Below are 16887 nucleotides of genomic sequence, written 5' to 3'. Positions count from 1 at the left end.
TTGATTTAGATATAATTGACTGCCCACAATTCACTTTGACATCTACCAAACTCCTTAAAGTATAAGTATCATTTCATGCGGTCTTACGTCAGTTAGTCTGTGTTAGTCTGTAGTTATTGAAAATGTGACCTTTCTTCTATTTTCCCTTTGCAGTTGTTTGAAATCACAGTTCCTATCAAGCAAGGGACCAAACCAGTCACCATAAGCTTCGCCAACCACACTTCCTGCAGCTGTTTGTCAAAACTGGATGTGTACCGACAGCGGCACTCAATCATACGAAGGGCCCTAGCAGAGTAAGTGTTCACGCTCCTTTATATCTCCCTAAGCACTATTTTTGAAGTGTGTAAACGCAAATGTTTTATGTCAAGGGTTTTAACATGTTAAATATTTAAAGGACAAGTTCGGTATTTTACACTTAAAGCCCTGTTTTCAGATCGTTTCTGATGAAATAGAACGATTAAGATTGAAATTTGGACACATGCTGCTGGCCCGAGAATTTTTGGTTTCTGTGTTAGCACCCCCCCACCTCCACAGTGGCTGCATAGGTGCACTGGAACAATCCTTCCTAAAACGCATTAAACTTTCGTTTACAAAGACATGCAACTCACCGAGTGATCAGGGGTGTTCACTGATATGCTCACACAAAAATCGCCCTCAAATCGCTGCAAAAGATGCTTTCCAACAGGTTTTATCGTAGTTTTTGTAATACCGTACCTCACAGCCCAACACATCCAAAACAAGTCAATGGAGTTGGACAAAAACTATGATAAAACCTGTTGAAAAGCATCTTTTGCAGCGATTTTTGTGTGAGCATATCAGTAAACACCCCTGACCACTCGATGAGTTGCATGTCTTTGTAAACGAAAGTTTAATGTGTTTTAGGAAGGATTATTCCAGTGCACCTATGCAGCCATTGTGGAGGTGGGGGTGGGGGGGGGGGGGGGGTGCTACCACAGAAACCGAAAATTCTCGGGCCAGCAGCATGTGTCCAAATTTCAATCTTCACCGTTCTATTTCATCAGAAACAATCTGAAAACAGGGCTTGAAGTGTAAAATACTGAATTTGTCCTTTAAGTTTACAGTATTCTCTGGTTAGAATAGAATGTCAGTGTTAGACTAACACTGTGTCTACACAGGGCTCGACTGTTGTCATGTTGCATCACGCCACAACAGCTTGAGGCTGTCTGTGATTGTGACAAACCATGGTTCCAAATCCATTTGTACTTTTTTTTAGAAGGAGGGCAAGGAGTTAAGTTAGAACTAGAACAGTAAATCAGTTTATTGTCTCATCCATGTGTAGTCAGTATCACTGATCACGTATAATGGGTATAAGAGTGACATTTTGAATATCAGTATAAAACTGTAGTGTTTTCCCTTTTGAAGGTTGGGCACATTTTAGCTACGTTTCAATATCTAGTCAGTCAAGCACCTAAATAGGCAGCTCCTAAACATCCTGGAACCTGACAAGTTGGGTAACACTTGATTTTAAAGTGTCCTTGTTACATGTAGTTACTGTAGTAATAACTTTAAATTATCCATAATTACATGTATGCGTAATTACATGTAACTAAGTACTAAGTAGATGTAGTTAATTAATACTACTCGTTACTGAAAGGGATAGTTCACCCAAAAATGAAAATTATTTCATTATGTACTCTCCCTGATGTTGTTCCAAACCTGTAAGATGTCTGTCCATCAAATCTGAGAGCTTTCTGTCCCTCCATAGACAGCTACACAACTATAACTTTGACACGTCAAAAAGTTCATAAAGAGATCGTAAAACTAATTCATATGAACTGAGTGGTTTAGTCAAAATTTTCTGAAGAGACACGATAACTTTATACAGTATAATAAACAGATTGAATTTAGGCTTTTATTCACATAAACATTAATCAAATCACACATCAGTGTTGGTAAACGGTAGCTCAAGCATGATCAATGTTTATATGTGACATAATTTTCATTTTTAGTGAAGTTTATTTTCCAGAACGCTGCTAAAGGTGCGGTCATATTTACCATTGTTTGTCAAATTTTCATTTTAGTAGGCGTAAGGGGGGAAAATTACGTTTTTGCAACGGGTTCAAGCTGCTTACGTGGTTTACCAGTGTACCAACAGAAAGTGGGCTGATTTTAAAGTGACTTCTGTATGAGCCGTGCATCATGCATCACTACACTGTTGACACTGGTCCTAATTTGTGACTGCACTTTAAGATTATGAGCTAATAATCTAAAAAACAGTAGCACATACAAATAGAGTAAAGTAATACATTTTTAATCCCATTTAACTATTTTGTTAACAACACACATCGATAAACAATTTAAATTAAAAAGTTTCTTTACAATAATATTAGGTTAACTTATAATAGATGTATCATCATCCAAGACATTCAAGATATTGACTTTATATTGTATACCAAATGTGCTTTGGCCCTGAGTAGCGTCTCATCAGCGGATATGTGGCTGCACTAATGTGTGTATTTTGGATGTAACTGCACACCTAATGACGTACAGTAGCTCATCAAATTGATTTTGATATTGGCGGTGTGGTGTGGCCACCCATTGTTAAGGCTGACAGAGAACTTCCTGTTCATATGTTGTTCTAGGAATTTTATCAAGAAAATCCCAGTAGAGAATCCTAATGAACTTACCGTGCAATGTACACTTGATTAACTAATCAGCACAGACAAGTGAGCTACAAAGCACATGTATTATTTTGTTGCCTAATGATAAAAAGCCTATGTTATTTGTAACAGATGTTCAAATTTAAAATATTTTTTTTCAATTAATTGTAGGCTGGTGGTACCTAATTGTCAATGCTGGTATACACAATTCATGGGTTTGATTCCAGGTATTTTTAACTCAGTAAATACCATGACTTGCGTTTTTACCAAAAGTTGATCTGCTTTTAATATTTTGTAAGCTGCTTTAGCAATGCATTACCTAAACAATAACGAAACAGTTCATAGAACTTGCATTTTATGCATTATACAATATGGATGAAAAACTAGATATTCAGAATTAACCATTTTAGAGTTAATACATAGATTTAAAATGCTTACATGCAGGGGTGCATGTATGTATTGCTTGCTTAAACAAAAAAAAAACTTTATTGCCTGTGGATCACACTGTATCATCAAAAGCAATTTGATACACCGAGCAACCTTGAGTTTTAGCCACCAAAGATAAAGAGAGAGACAGAAATATATTTTTTTCTCTAGTCCTAAACCCAATTTCTTTATCTCCGATGCCTTCGCCTCTTCCCTTGCCGTCACAGTGAAGGATAGAGGAATCATTCTAATGAGAATAGAGCGGAGACACACAGCGAGAACCGTAAACGTAGAAAGATAATGAATCAACTGTGAAACTATATTACATTTTTTTGCTGCATCAGCTCAAAAGTTTTCTGTAAGGCAGCTTAGCATATCTAGCATTTTTTTATATATGTTATGCAATACTTAATCATTATTTAATGTACATCAGTTCAGAATTTCATGAAACTCACATATTTACATATTCATAACTGAATGTATGTGAACTGATCATCTAAGCATTATGTGTATCTAACTGCTGTTTTAATCTGATTTCCATTAAATGGCATACATTGTTTTTGACTAAGGGTGTGTTCACACTTTGGGTCGCTTGGTTCGTTTGGTACGGGCCCCAAATAAAACCCATTTGGTCCTAGTCCGTTTAGTGTCCAGATTGCCATTTTTAACACAGAATTTAACATACTTTTCACAACCTAATTGGTCGGTGGTCCATCTTTTCAGTGATCTTGGTCCGCTTGTGTGGTGCACAACAGGGTTCAGATGGCAACGTTCACACTTCTTAAAATGAACCGCACTAACAGAGTAATCGCACCAGGGTTTGTTTTAACCAAACATGCCAAGACTGAACACACCCTAAAATGGGCTAAGAGAGCTACCTAGATTTTGGGAATCCCAGTTTTATAACATGAACTGCGAGTTCCAATTACACACTACTAAACTATAATGTTTGATCTTTTTGCCAATGACTTAATGCTGTTGTACAAAAGCAATAACACTGTAGATTGTTCTACATTGTGGTTTTTGGCATGACTGTGCTGTGGTGTCATGTTTTTGCATGCCAGGAACCACAATGAAGCTCAACCTCCAGTGTGTTTTTGCATAAACAGTACAGGTGTTGATCGCATAAAACATCCTGGAAATGAGTTGTAAAATACTGTCTTGAATGGAATGGGAACCCTGAGTCTGTTTCTATCATTCAGTATTTTTTTTTAGAATGAAGCACAGCCCCTGTTTTCAACCCTGTCTTGTTCCCTCGCATACTATGTGTAAATGTTTATCATTTTATCCCCTCACAGAACGAAGGATTAGCCAATTCGCTGTTCGTGACAGAAGTCAGCGTGCTAAACAGTGACTCATTGGCACGCGTACTCACAGGAAATGAGAGAAAAACAGTGAAAAAGACGTAATAATGTACGCTTTGTGTGCAAAAACAACGCCTGCTCTTTCTGTGAGGAGGAAAGGTATCGATCCCACATGTGTGGCATTGGAAGCCAGTACGTTACGCCATTGCTCAGAGATCTGTTTGCAAACGGGAGGGGAAGCACACATACAGTGCGGTGCCGGCGTTGAACATTTGATGACTTTGTTTAGTAAAACATTCCCTGTCAGTTGGAGCAAGGGACGCATTATGTCAGTAATAAAATATGAAATCAGTAATGAAAACTAGTCAACAACTTTAACTTGTTGTCTTTTTATGCTGGTTAGTCATTTGCATTGTGTATTTGGTGCTGTATAGTGCATTCAAGGCAAAAGTTAGCACTGTTATACCAGTTACAGTAACTTCATGATAACTAACTTAATGATGTTTATAGATGTCTCCAGAATTTCAACCATCTTGGTTAACACCAAACTGCTTCCATAAATCAGTGTTAAATGGATAGTTCACCAAATCATCACATACTCAACCTCTCTTTTTTCATCTTTGAAATACAAATGAAGATTTTTTAATGAAACTTGAGAGATTTATGTTCTCTTTTGAAAGTCAATTTCACCAAACCTTTGATGCTTGAATTTTTTTTTTAAGTAATCCATATGAATCGAGTGGTTAAAGTCTTCTGAAGAGACACTGGGCCCTATCTTGCACCCAGCGCAATTGACTTTGAACACCGACGCATGTATCATTCCTATTTTGCACCCGCGCACAGCGGACTTTTCCCTCCACAGACACACGTCGGTAAATTAGGAAATGAACTTGCGCTCGCGGGGGCGGTTCAGCGCAAAGAGGAGGCGTGTTCCGGCGCAAAACTTCCATGGTGCTATTTTCCAGTTTTAGAAAGCAATTGCGCTACTAACCAGGAAAAAAACAGTCTAAAGACAGTGGCGCGTTGCGCGTTAGTGAATATGGTATTTTAAGGGCGCGTGCTTGGCCATAATGTTAACGCGCATCCACTTTGATTCTCTAATATGAACAGATGCAGCAGTTTTCATTTTTGCAAATCATACATTATTACAAGGAAAAATATTAACACACGAGGGAATCATTGTTGTGTCCGTGAAGATGTGAAAAAGATCTATCTAGATAAAAAAAATTAAAAAAATCTAGATTAGGCTACACATTTACTACCCAAATTATACGCCTGATTAACCGAAGCTAATTTGGGTGGGTTTCTCCCATCATCCCCAATGTCACTACTCTGTGTTTTACAGCCCTGACGAGAACGTCGGTCTCCTCGGCTGTGAACTGCTCCTGGCGTGCGCTGGCAAATCCGCCGTTATAATAGCAATCCGCCATGGAACAAGCGCGCCGGCTCTTAAAGGGAATGTGAGAGGACGCTCTGATTGGTTTATTTCACGTTACGCCCAAACCACACATATGAATAATGAAGCTACTTCAGACCAACCCCTTTTAGATTTGCGTCGGGCGCAAGAGTCGTTTTTCCCGCCGGGAAAATAGCAACAGTGCCGGGAACCGCCCACAAAGTTACTTGCGCTTTGCGCTTTGACACTTGCGTTTCAGATCGTTAAAATAGGGCCCACTATCACTTTATATAATTAACAGATTTAATTTAGGCTTTTATTTACATATAAACATTGATCAACGCACATACACCGAGCACAATACGCAATGGAAATGGTAGCCCAACCACACTTGACTTGAAAAAACGAACCTTATTAGTTCTTGTGGAAGCTCAAATTTGCTTGTGTGACATGAGAGAACAAACCCTATTGGTTCTCGCACATCAACGAAAATATCAAGGGTTTGGGATGGCATGAGGGTGACTAATTGATGACAGGGTTTCATTTTTGGGTGAACTAAACCTTTAACTATTTATCTAAAATGTTTACATGTCAAATCGAACCATGTTAAATGTTAAAAAGCAACTCATGAGTCCTTCAGTGAAGAACTGGAGAAAAGAACTGTTTATTGTTATGTGTTTCAGCGCTGTTTTTTCTTAAGCCATCCCCTGTCAAATTGATTTGCGGTAGGGGGAGTGAAAAGGAAAGAGGCATCATCCCCCCACAAGGTCCTGCATAGCCAGGCCTTGCTTAAGAAAAAGCAGATGTGTTCCTAGGGCGACCTGCGCTGTGGAAGTGTGTTATATGTTGTTTTGGTTTCCTGGACACACTGAGGCTTCATCTCCTCATTCCTTTCGTGCTTTCACGTAAGTGGGGACAGTATAACATCTGCGCACGTGAGGATGCCGCTTTTTAGAGACGGAGAGTTCATCTTTATCTTCAGCTGACGTCATTTACTGAGTGTTTGTCTCTTACACTGTTTTTAATTGTTTACAGTTTTAAAGGTCAACACCCATGTTGGGGACCTGCTGTACGTCTTGCGTTTTGGTCCGTGTTTCATAGCGTGCTTTCTGAATCCGTTCTTGAATAAGAGGAGTATTTCATTTAATCTGACTCCAAGGCCAGATTAATTCAAGATCACTCCAGATCCTCTTTGAATGCTTTTAGCTTGATTCTAATCTTATATTTGGAAAAATCCTGCTCAAACGTGTGCCATCTGATAAAGGCAAGGGCACGAGGGTTACCGCAGGGTGGTCTGCTTCAAGCATCCAGCTTTGGACCTCAAGGTGTTAACAAAGTCTCGCCATTCCTGCTGTTTGTTGTGAAGGAGAAAATGTGTATGTTTAACCTCAGATGTGTGGTCTAGCGTGTAACGTAGCATATTAACGCTATTGGTGTTATCAGCGCTTGTGCAATGAAATGCCAGAGGGCTGGTAGTGATTATCGGCAGTTGGCTCGTTGTTGCGTTTACTTCCATTCACTCTGTATTGTTTGGGAGTTGATGACTCACTATGTTAATAAAGTAAAGACTCTCAAGGAGGAGAAACATTCAGACATCACTACTCAGACTGTTACCTAATGACTTTTGACCCCCAGTTGCTCTTTACATGCCAATATGTCTTTGTTTTTCATTAGTTCAACAATCTTTTACTATTGTTTTCCCACTCTTTCTCGTAAATCTAGAAATAATTGAACATACAAAGAATGAATGAATACATAGTTCTTGTTTATAGTAGTCACCATCCAATTATTCCATTCTTCTGCTGATTTAATGTTTATAGTATACAACTTCAATTCTTGTAGTCTTGCCACGTAGACCACTTCATTGATGAAAAAGGAAGTTATTTAGTTTTGACACGGTGTAACCGGACTCAACCGGACTCAACTTTGGCTGTTTACATTTGCCAAGCAAGCAATGCCACATCTTAGCGCTTTAACTTGGATGTATTTAACTGATGTAAGGACATATTTTGGCCTTGTTAAGGCTTTTAATGTGCCTCATCTAATAATGTAATGTATTCATGTTTTGAGTTTGTTTTAGCTCAAGTGCATTAAAAAAAGTAAATTTTTACAATGTTGAGTATCAAAAATACTAATTACACCATGGTTATGTTGTGTAAAATAGGATGATTTAGTTATAAAGGTTGATTTTCCAGTAAAAAATTACAATGCCTACTTTTATAAAATTACCTATTCACCACTTACTGCTTTATACTTTTATAAATATCTCCTGGTTACACCACTGATATCAATCTCTTGCATAGTCTGCATTACTGGAACATTTAGCAGTCCATTATTGTCGGTATGATAAGTAGTGTTTTCAGCATTGTGAAATAAAGTGAAGAGGTTGTGAAATATGTGTTTGTTTGAACAGCCGACCTTGATTTTGGCATTTTAACATGATTCAAAGTGCAGGCCGACTATCCCTTGTAGCATAGTTTACATTAACATATGGAAAATGGATATTTATAACCTCTTTAGCCTTTTAAATGTAAATCAGTTGAGCCGCAGACCTCTTCAGACAGCCCCCAGCAAAGAACGAATCAGCTATGAGTAACAAACAACATATGGGCTTTATTGACCAGGCAGTTGAATTACTGTAGAGGTGGGAATGCGGATTTGTCTCGACAGTGTTGCCGTATTTGAAACATGCTCTCGAAGTTATTCTAGCTTATATATTATCTTCCTGGCACCTTGCTGGACTAAATGGACTCGTCTGTTTTGCGTTACGCAAGGTGCAAGTGCATCACCTCGCGTGGACCATATCATAAGTCCTTTTTATCCCCCCTCTCTGTTCTCAGGAATGTGTTGTTTTATGCCACTGAGCATATGGTAATTGAAAACACATTGAGAACCTTGTACATGTGTAGTTTACCATTGAACCGTTTCAGGGCTAGTCGGCAATTTGCTTTATTTCACGGTTCTGATATTCAACAACCTGTTTTTCTTTTTCTAAGTAAACAACTCACAACGCTAATCATGCCGACATCTGTTTGAAAAGCATGCATGGTATGTTTTAAGTTTAGAATGCATACTGGACTGATATGTAATGGCGTTATGATGTGTTGTTTCATAAAGCTTGTTGTTCAGTCATTAGATACATAATCACATATCCTGTGCTCAATGGGACACAATATCAACACTTGTGTCATTATTTAATGTTACTTTTGTTGCCATAAACCATCTTATTCACTGGTTGCTCCAATTTTCATTATATGCCTTCAGACAGACAGTCTGATATTCTGGAGTATTTGACTCAATTTCAGTCTGAACAGCAAACAAACAAAATATTTTTACACACTAGATCCAATCCACATTTTTTGATAACATCTTCTGATGCATCGAATTGTTTAATCAGAGTGAGTTTTTGCACATTGCCAATCTTTTCTCATGCATCTTGTGGAATGGTCACAAGAGAATAGATTGAGTTGTCCGTTCTCCGTTCTTTTTTCACACTTACTGTACGACTCGGCATGCACAAATAGCCTATATCAGTCAATATTGGATATTTAATTCTATATGCTAATTTCTCTTATTTTTACATTTTAGACAATATTTTAAATAATCTAATTTTCATTTAATTTTATAATGTATAGCACTTTTTAGTGTTGTGATGCCTAAATTAATTTATGCTGACTTCATTTATACTCATTTATATCAGCAATAACATGAACATCGTTTTTATCAATATCAGCCAGAAATTTCATATCGGTGCATCCCCTATAATGGTTATTTTGATAGTTACATCATTAGCCTACTATAAAAACTGAGGCATATACTCTGCATATTGACTACAAACAAACAGATCAGATTTCATAATTTGCCAAATTAAAGTGTGGACAATTCCTAAATATCAGATATGAAACCCAAATCAAATTTGTGTGCAGTGTGAATAAACCCTTATTGACATCCAGTTCTACATGGGTAATATATCACCCATGCTGTCTAGATGGAAAAGCAGTGATTTCATGGACAGCCAGACAGGAGGAATGATATATGCATGAGAATGGTCATTCTCTAGCCTTGGGTCATGCTAACTGGTCCTGACCTGTCACCTTTCAGCCAAGGGAGGTTAATGATAGTGGACCTGTAACTGGAGCTGTTACATCCGAGTCAGTTTTCAGCAGGGTGTAAGACTGAACCCACACACACTTGCACACAGACACATTTAGTGCAAAGGTTGAGGGCAGACCGTGCAGTCTCGTGTCTCTCTGATCTAGAAAGGAAACCCACATCTGAGCCTGGTTTTTCACTGGATAAATCTGAGACCAAATCTGCCTGGGGACCTGACATTACGCCTGAGCCACTTAAACTCACGAAAACAGAGAGAAGAGAGAGAGAGAGAGAGAGTGGTTAAGGGAAGGGGAGGTAGGTGATAAAGTAATAAATAGAGTGGGCTTACAAATACAGAACATAATGGCCCCAACCTGATTGTTCACATCAACATCCTTTTTTTTTCAGGAGAAAAAAAAAGTTTGCTCTCTGAAGACTGGTTCATGATTGGTATTTCCTCAGGTTAGATTTGGAAAGAGGAGGGTATGTAGGTCTAAATTTGACTTTGAGATTTGTTCAAGTTCAAAGTTAACCCACAATACAACTACATATGGTTGTGCACACAATTCAATTCTTCACCTCCTCTCATATGAGTTTCAATAATATTAATCAGGAGCACACTTGGTGTATTTTATATTTAGTTACGTACACATATTTGTCTTAACCAATGGATATTGATGATGATTTTAAACTGAAACTGTTCTCACTAGTGTTATATTTGCTGTATCACCTATACTGTTATATGTATCACATATCCCACTGAATTTAACCTTACCCTTTGTGTGCTCTCTACCTTAATTCTATCCAACTCAATTCATTCAATCATTTAATTGACATTTGAAATGCTAACTGACACATCAAAGGTGTCTGATGCAAAAATTTAAAGCTTTAGGCTAAAGATTTTCTTAATACGTGGGCACAAATTAAACAATAGTTAGTTATCCCTGCTGTTCCCTATACTGAATATGCACAGACTATATTTTAAGTATGGAGTGATTTTGACCACCTTCTCTTCATAGTGAGGCCCTAAAATACATTTGTAGTGTATGGAGTCTTTAGGGGTCAGGAAAAGCATTGCTCTTGGCATTTCAGTTCCATTGGACTGCATTGATTGTGGCAGTTTTACTACAGAGTATTATTGTTGCTTAAGTTTCTGGGATTTGTTGATATGTTAATAATAAATAAATAATAGTGCATGCTACAATCTGTTTTATGACTCGACTCCCAACATTGAAAGTCAAAAAATAAAAAGACGGAGTTGTAATTTAACATAAATCTCTTTAGGTCCCACAGTGTGCAAGTTTATAGATGCCTTACGGCTGTGGATATATGTAAATGCATTGCAGATGTTTATAACCATATGCATATACAATGATTACTCATCATGCAAATGGAAAATATTCCTTGAAATTCAAAGAGGCTTTAGAAATGACCTCCTCACACAGTTTTAATAGAACAACATGACTCTCCTCGATGGATTAATTGCTCCATATCATGTTTCTTTACTGCAGGACATTTTAAATCCAAGACGATTTGCAGTCCACACTTAAATGGAAAAGAAAAGCAACGTTTCACACCAGTGTTGATCCACTCTTAGCGTAGCACTCACTTTCCAAATTTGTAGATTCATACGACTTCAAAAAAGAGGAGCCAGAGTAAAGTTTATCTTGGGGGAAGCCTGTGATTTCACTGCCCAGTAGCTGCAGCCTTGAGAAGATAGATGGATAATAGAGCAAACAAGAAGATGGGCTTGAGCGAGTCTGTGACTTTAGTTTGGATCATCCTAATAGGCAGTATTTATTTATTTATTTATTACAAAATTCATTACCTCTAAAGGTTGTTCAGTTTAGGGGGGCGGGGGAGTGTTTAAAAGGAAAAGCTTGATAAAAAATGTATTTTGCAAGCAATGTCAAACAAAAGTCACATATCATATTATTTGTGCGGTCAAAAATGTAAGAAATCACATTGAATTGCATAAATGATTTGCAATACTTAGTGTATTGCACAAGTTTTAAAGAATTACAAAAGCTATATTGGGACCTGAGTATCGGAAAGTTTTGAAACATCATTGCCGGTAAATCTCACCAATACATTCAGTAGATCCTGGCACATCTATGACTTGACATGGCAAAAGTATGTTTCACTGGACATCATGTGAGAGGCAACCTTCCAGCCAACCAGAATCGCGTATTCAGACAGACTATGGTATACGTTTTATACCTGGAACAACATTCCTGTTCCCTAAACCTAACCCTACCCATGAATTATTCCCAAAATCAGAGGGAAATAGTTTAACAACATTGTTGCAGAAGCACCTAACCCTGATTGTAAGGCTAAAATGTAAACTTGTCCCTCAAATCTGATTGGTTGATTGGAATGTTGTTCCAGGATCAACAAAGATGATGATCCAGGAACACGTTGCACTTCGTGGAATCAGGTTCTGCATATTGCAGTAGTGTGGCATCTGAATAAGCTATTTGAAAGAATCTGACCAGTTCTGTTCATGATTTAAAGGATTGTAGTGTGCTTCTACTTCATTCAACCTCCATGCCAACTACTCCATGTGCTACTGGTTAGCAGGACAGCAAGAGACTCTGATAGCATCATTCCCTCCTTCCTTCTTTCTTAAATAGCTCTGACTCTTCCATCCTGTTGATAGACTGCCAGAGTCATGCCAAACCAAGAACACAGTATAAAATGTTTTGTTTTGTTTTATTTTTTTTCTTCAAAAAAGGAAAGTTCATTTGCGGTGTGTTTAGTTAACAAATAAATTGAAGTGAGTGATCTGAATAAAATATATTTGTAGACAGTGAGGTCATCTTCCATGTCCTCTTTGAAAGTAGGTCATTTTACTATTGAATCAACTAAAGCAAACAGGCAAATTTGCAGCAAGGTTTAGACACACACCCTGTGATCAAAAGAGATGTGTCTATGAAATATCAGTTTCTGAGTTATAATAGTTAGGTCAACATCTAAAACATTTTTGTGTTTCTGCGAGTCAGCGCTATTTGAATTAAAACTATTATTTTGCCTTTTATTGTGGATTTTTTTATATATAAATCCCACGCTACCGTCTGTCTCCTTGCTAATCACTTATTTCCTCCACAGATGTCATGTGGCAAATAAAACATGCCCAAAAAATCACAGCTGGAGTAATCGCTTATGCAGATGTGAGCCGGTGCCCGACACCCTTCTTTCAAAACCGCATTCTGGTAAGTGCTAATGCACGTTCACAGCTTTACAATGCTGTGTTTTCCATGTGTGTCTACATGCGACTGTATGAAAGAGAAACAAACCCACTGAAAGAGGGACCCAAAAAGAGAAAGAACTGAAGACAGAACTTCTCTTCTTTAGAGAATTGTTATTGACTTTTTGCCACATAGCACCTTATCGCCTCTATAAAAAATACACGTACTGCCCACTTTCTTAGGCACACCTGTTCAACTGTTTATTAAGGCAAATATCTAATCAGCCATTCACATGGCAGCAAATCAATGCATTTCATGGTCAAGACTCAAGATGATCTGCTGAAGTTCAAAGTGAGCATCAGAATGGGGAAGAGAAGTGATTTAAGTTACTTTGAACATTGTATTGTTGTTGGTGCCAGCTGGGCTGGTATGAGTATTTCAGAAACTGCTAATCTACTGAGATTTTAATGCACAACTATCTCTAGAGTTTTCATATAATGGTCTGAAAAATAGAAATTATTCAGCGAGTACCAGTTCTGTGCATTGGCGAAAATGGCGTGTTGATGCCAGAGGTCAGAGAATGGTCACACTGGTTTAAGCTGATAGAAAGGCAACAGTAACTCAAAAACCTTGTCAACAAAACAAGGGCTACAAAAACACTGTTGCATTTCTGTAGAAAGGAAAACTGTCCATCTTTTAAACCAAACAAAAACATCCCCTGCAAAGTGCAAAATTTAAAATGCAATAATGTCTCATTCTCACCCTTATAATCGATCTCAAACCAGAGTTCTGGTTCAAGTAGTGCATGACGTAATTCAGGTTCAGTCAGTGCAATGGTAGTGACATACTTGTCTTCTTTACGCTTAGTAAATGTGACAGGTTAAACCTGAGGTGGATATAGCAGTCTGTTGGTTTATGCACACAGCATAATAATGCATAAGCTATGCAGTCAGAAGTCCCTAAGGCTAACATGTAGTATTGAGTCTCAAGAGGAGCAGATAGCAGTTTTCAAAATAGACAAAATATATACTGCATGCGTAAGTGCAAACTGCTGCACACATATTGGGGCACTATATTAAATTTGAAAAGACAAGTTGATTTGGTGTAGATGGTTATAATGCTAGTATGCTGGCCAATTTTGTTGCCTGTCACAGTGAAGTGGAATAATAGATTTGCATTCAGCTCCTCTGTAGCGGTTGGGGAGTGAAACACAGGTGAAATTAATCTTTGCTAAAGCAGACACTCTAAGAGGAATGTGTCAGGATTATTATTCTTTTTGCTTGCTTCATGGAAATATCCCACATCACCTTTTACAGTACTTGGCTCTGTACTTGACAGAAAAGCTTTATAGCTTTTATACCCTGCTAGCACATTATCTTGCCGGTCAGATTACTTTAACTACTAATAGCTAAGCACTACAGATTTCCAGCTGTGTAATTTAAGGTTTGAACATATAAATGCTCACTTCAAAGGTAGCAAGGTCTTCCTCAGCAGTGGCAGTAAGAGAAACTGATGCTACTGATTTAAAGTGTATTGTTTTCTCTCTCTCTCGCTCTCTCTCTCTTCCATCTTTTCCCCAAGTCTGTTCTGTATGTCTTTTGAGGAACATAAACATAGCTGAAATGCTTTGAGAGCAGTTGTGTGGCTTGACCAGCACGGAGCAACACTTGCAAAAACGCTGATTACTGTCAGAGCGTGCAACTTTGGCTGTATTGTGTTTGGTGCTTGTGAAGCAGACTTTTGCAGAATACATTATTTTTTCTTTTGCATATGTACATTTACATATTTATTTGTGTGGTTTGAATTTGTAAAAACTATGACTGTGAAAAGTGTCATTCATGAATAAACAAGAGCGTCCAAGATAAGGAATAAGGAAATAAATCGAGTACACACACAAGTTCTTAGAAATGTTATCTGGTAATACGTTTTTCTAAATAATTTGAAACCACCGTAAAAACAATATTTTCAACAAATGTTGAAACTGCTAAGTAAAAAAGTAACGACATATTTTCTTCTTCTTATTATTATTATTATTTTTTATATCAGAACAATTTTTATCACCTTGACATTTACTTTACTTTTTGCTTATATACTGTACTCGGCTGATGTTTGAAAGATTAGATTGGCTCACTCCCTAACTTACGTTTAGGAACTTCATTAAATTAGGGGCCTCTAAGACGACACCATTTTTCTCTTAACAGACTTTAAACGCGAACCTGTGAGAAACGCTGATGATGCGCACGTGCGCATCAAGAATTAATTCTACAGTTATATGCGTTTGAATATATATGCGCAGGTTTGTAATTCCCTGCAAACCATGCCTAAACATGGTGGGCGGCAGTGGCTCAGTGGTTCATGTAGGTTGTCTACAAACCGAAAGGTTGGTGGTTCAATCCCCGGTTCTACCTGACCAAGTGTCGAGCGAGGTGTCCATGAGCAAGACACCTAACCCCAGCTGCTCCCGACGAGCTGGATGGCGCCTTGCATGGCTGACACCGCCGTCGGTGTGTGAATGGGTGAATGTGAGGCAATATGTAAAGTGCTTCGGTGGCCATTGGGTCTGTGAAAGTGCTATATAAATGCAGTCCATTTACCATAAACAAACTACTTGTCTTAAATTTTGATACAGAATTTTATTTTTATCACTTCGGGGTAGGTACGCGAGCTAAATTTCCCCACAACGCTTTATCTGTAGAGTGGTAAAGGGATCCTCCATAGAGAGAGACTAGTTGGCACGTCAGGACTGCATTGTCATCGGGTCCAGGCGAAGGTCCTTCGTCAGATCTGGATACAGCCTGGATCCGGCAGGCTGCTGGAAAACCTCGGGATAAACAAAGATTAAAATTAGCATAGATGCCATTCTTCTTATGATGTAACGAGTACATCAGGATTGATGTACAAGTGTTCCCAAGTTCCGGCTGACCTAATCTATGCAGCCTAACATTGAGTTATAAGTCTATAATGTATTATATGAATGTCAAATAGATGTGTCAATAGAAAAGTCAAAGAGATGTGTCTTTAATCTAGCTTTGAACTGACAGAGTGTGTCTGCTTCCCTGACAAGGAAGACTGTTCCAAAGTTTTGGTGCTAAATCCGGTGCTAAGGATCTACCGCCAGCAGTCGATTTTGATATTGTAGGTATTATCAACTGGCCGGAATTTTGAGATCGCAATAGACATGAAGGACTATAATGAGTTAAGAGCTCGCTCAAGTACTGCGGAGCTAAACCATTTAGTGCTTTGTAAGTAATCAGCAATATTTTGAATGCAGTGTTGACAGAACGGGGCTAATATGGATGCTTGAATGCATTAATAGATCCAGACAAAATGAGTGTCAAAGCAGTTGCACAAAGATTCTCTTGCACTGATTGCATCTGTGCTGCTCAAGTCCAATGATCCAAATTATATATCCAACCTCATAATACCCGGAAAGTGTTTCAGAACAACTGTCTAAATCCGACACCTGCAAAAATGTGCTCTCCATGCTATTTTAACCAATGCGAATGCAGACTTGAATCTCAAGTATGGTAAATGAGGTAAACCCCATATCTCTCAAAGGGAATACATTCTATGAAATCATATGTGAGTTTAATCCAGAGTGACATTTAAAAATAAAAATGAATCCCCCTGTGTTGTGAAAGTTTTTTAAAAAGTGGTCACTGCAACAAAACCAGACCAGCATGGTCTTTCCAGTGAAAACCAAATAGTTTTTATTTACCGTAACTGAGCAGTTTCCCAAGAGATATGTCTTGAAATGGCAACCGCAAACCACACAAAAAATACCATTGGCATGATATGATTACCTCTTTTGGTGTTAAAAAAAAAAAAAACTACTGTCAGGATTTACTTAAGACATGCAG

General features: G+C 38.1%; 1 protein-coding gene across 3 annotated transcripts in view; it reads left to right on the top strand.

The window, feature by feature from the left end:
- The window catches only part of vegfc (vascular endothelial growth factor c), a 36772-nt gene that overhangs the window by 16540 nt on the left and 3345 nt on the right, over window positions 1-16887 (top strand). For all 3 annotated transcript variants that reach the window (XM_079615132.1, XM_079615134.1, XM_079615133.1), the window contains exons 4-5: window positions 154-293; window positions 12948-13051. In XM_079615132.1, the coding sequence (XP_079471258.1) occupies window positions 154-293; window positions 12948-13051 (244 nt within the window). The remainder of the gene's footprint in view (window positions 1-153; window positions 294-12947; window positions 13052-16887) is intronic.

Source organism: Phoxinus phoxinus, assembly GCF_949152265.1.
Source record: "Phoxinus phoxinus genome assembly, chromosome: 6".
Taxonomy (NCBI): Eukaryota; Metazoa; Chordata; class Actinopteri; order Cypriniformes; family Leuciscidae; genus Phoxinus; species Phoxinus phoxinus.
Note: the sequence above shows the minus strand (reverse complement) of the source record. Positions and strands in the feature narration are given on the sequence as shown.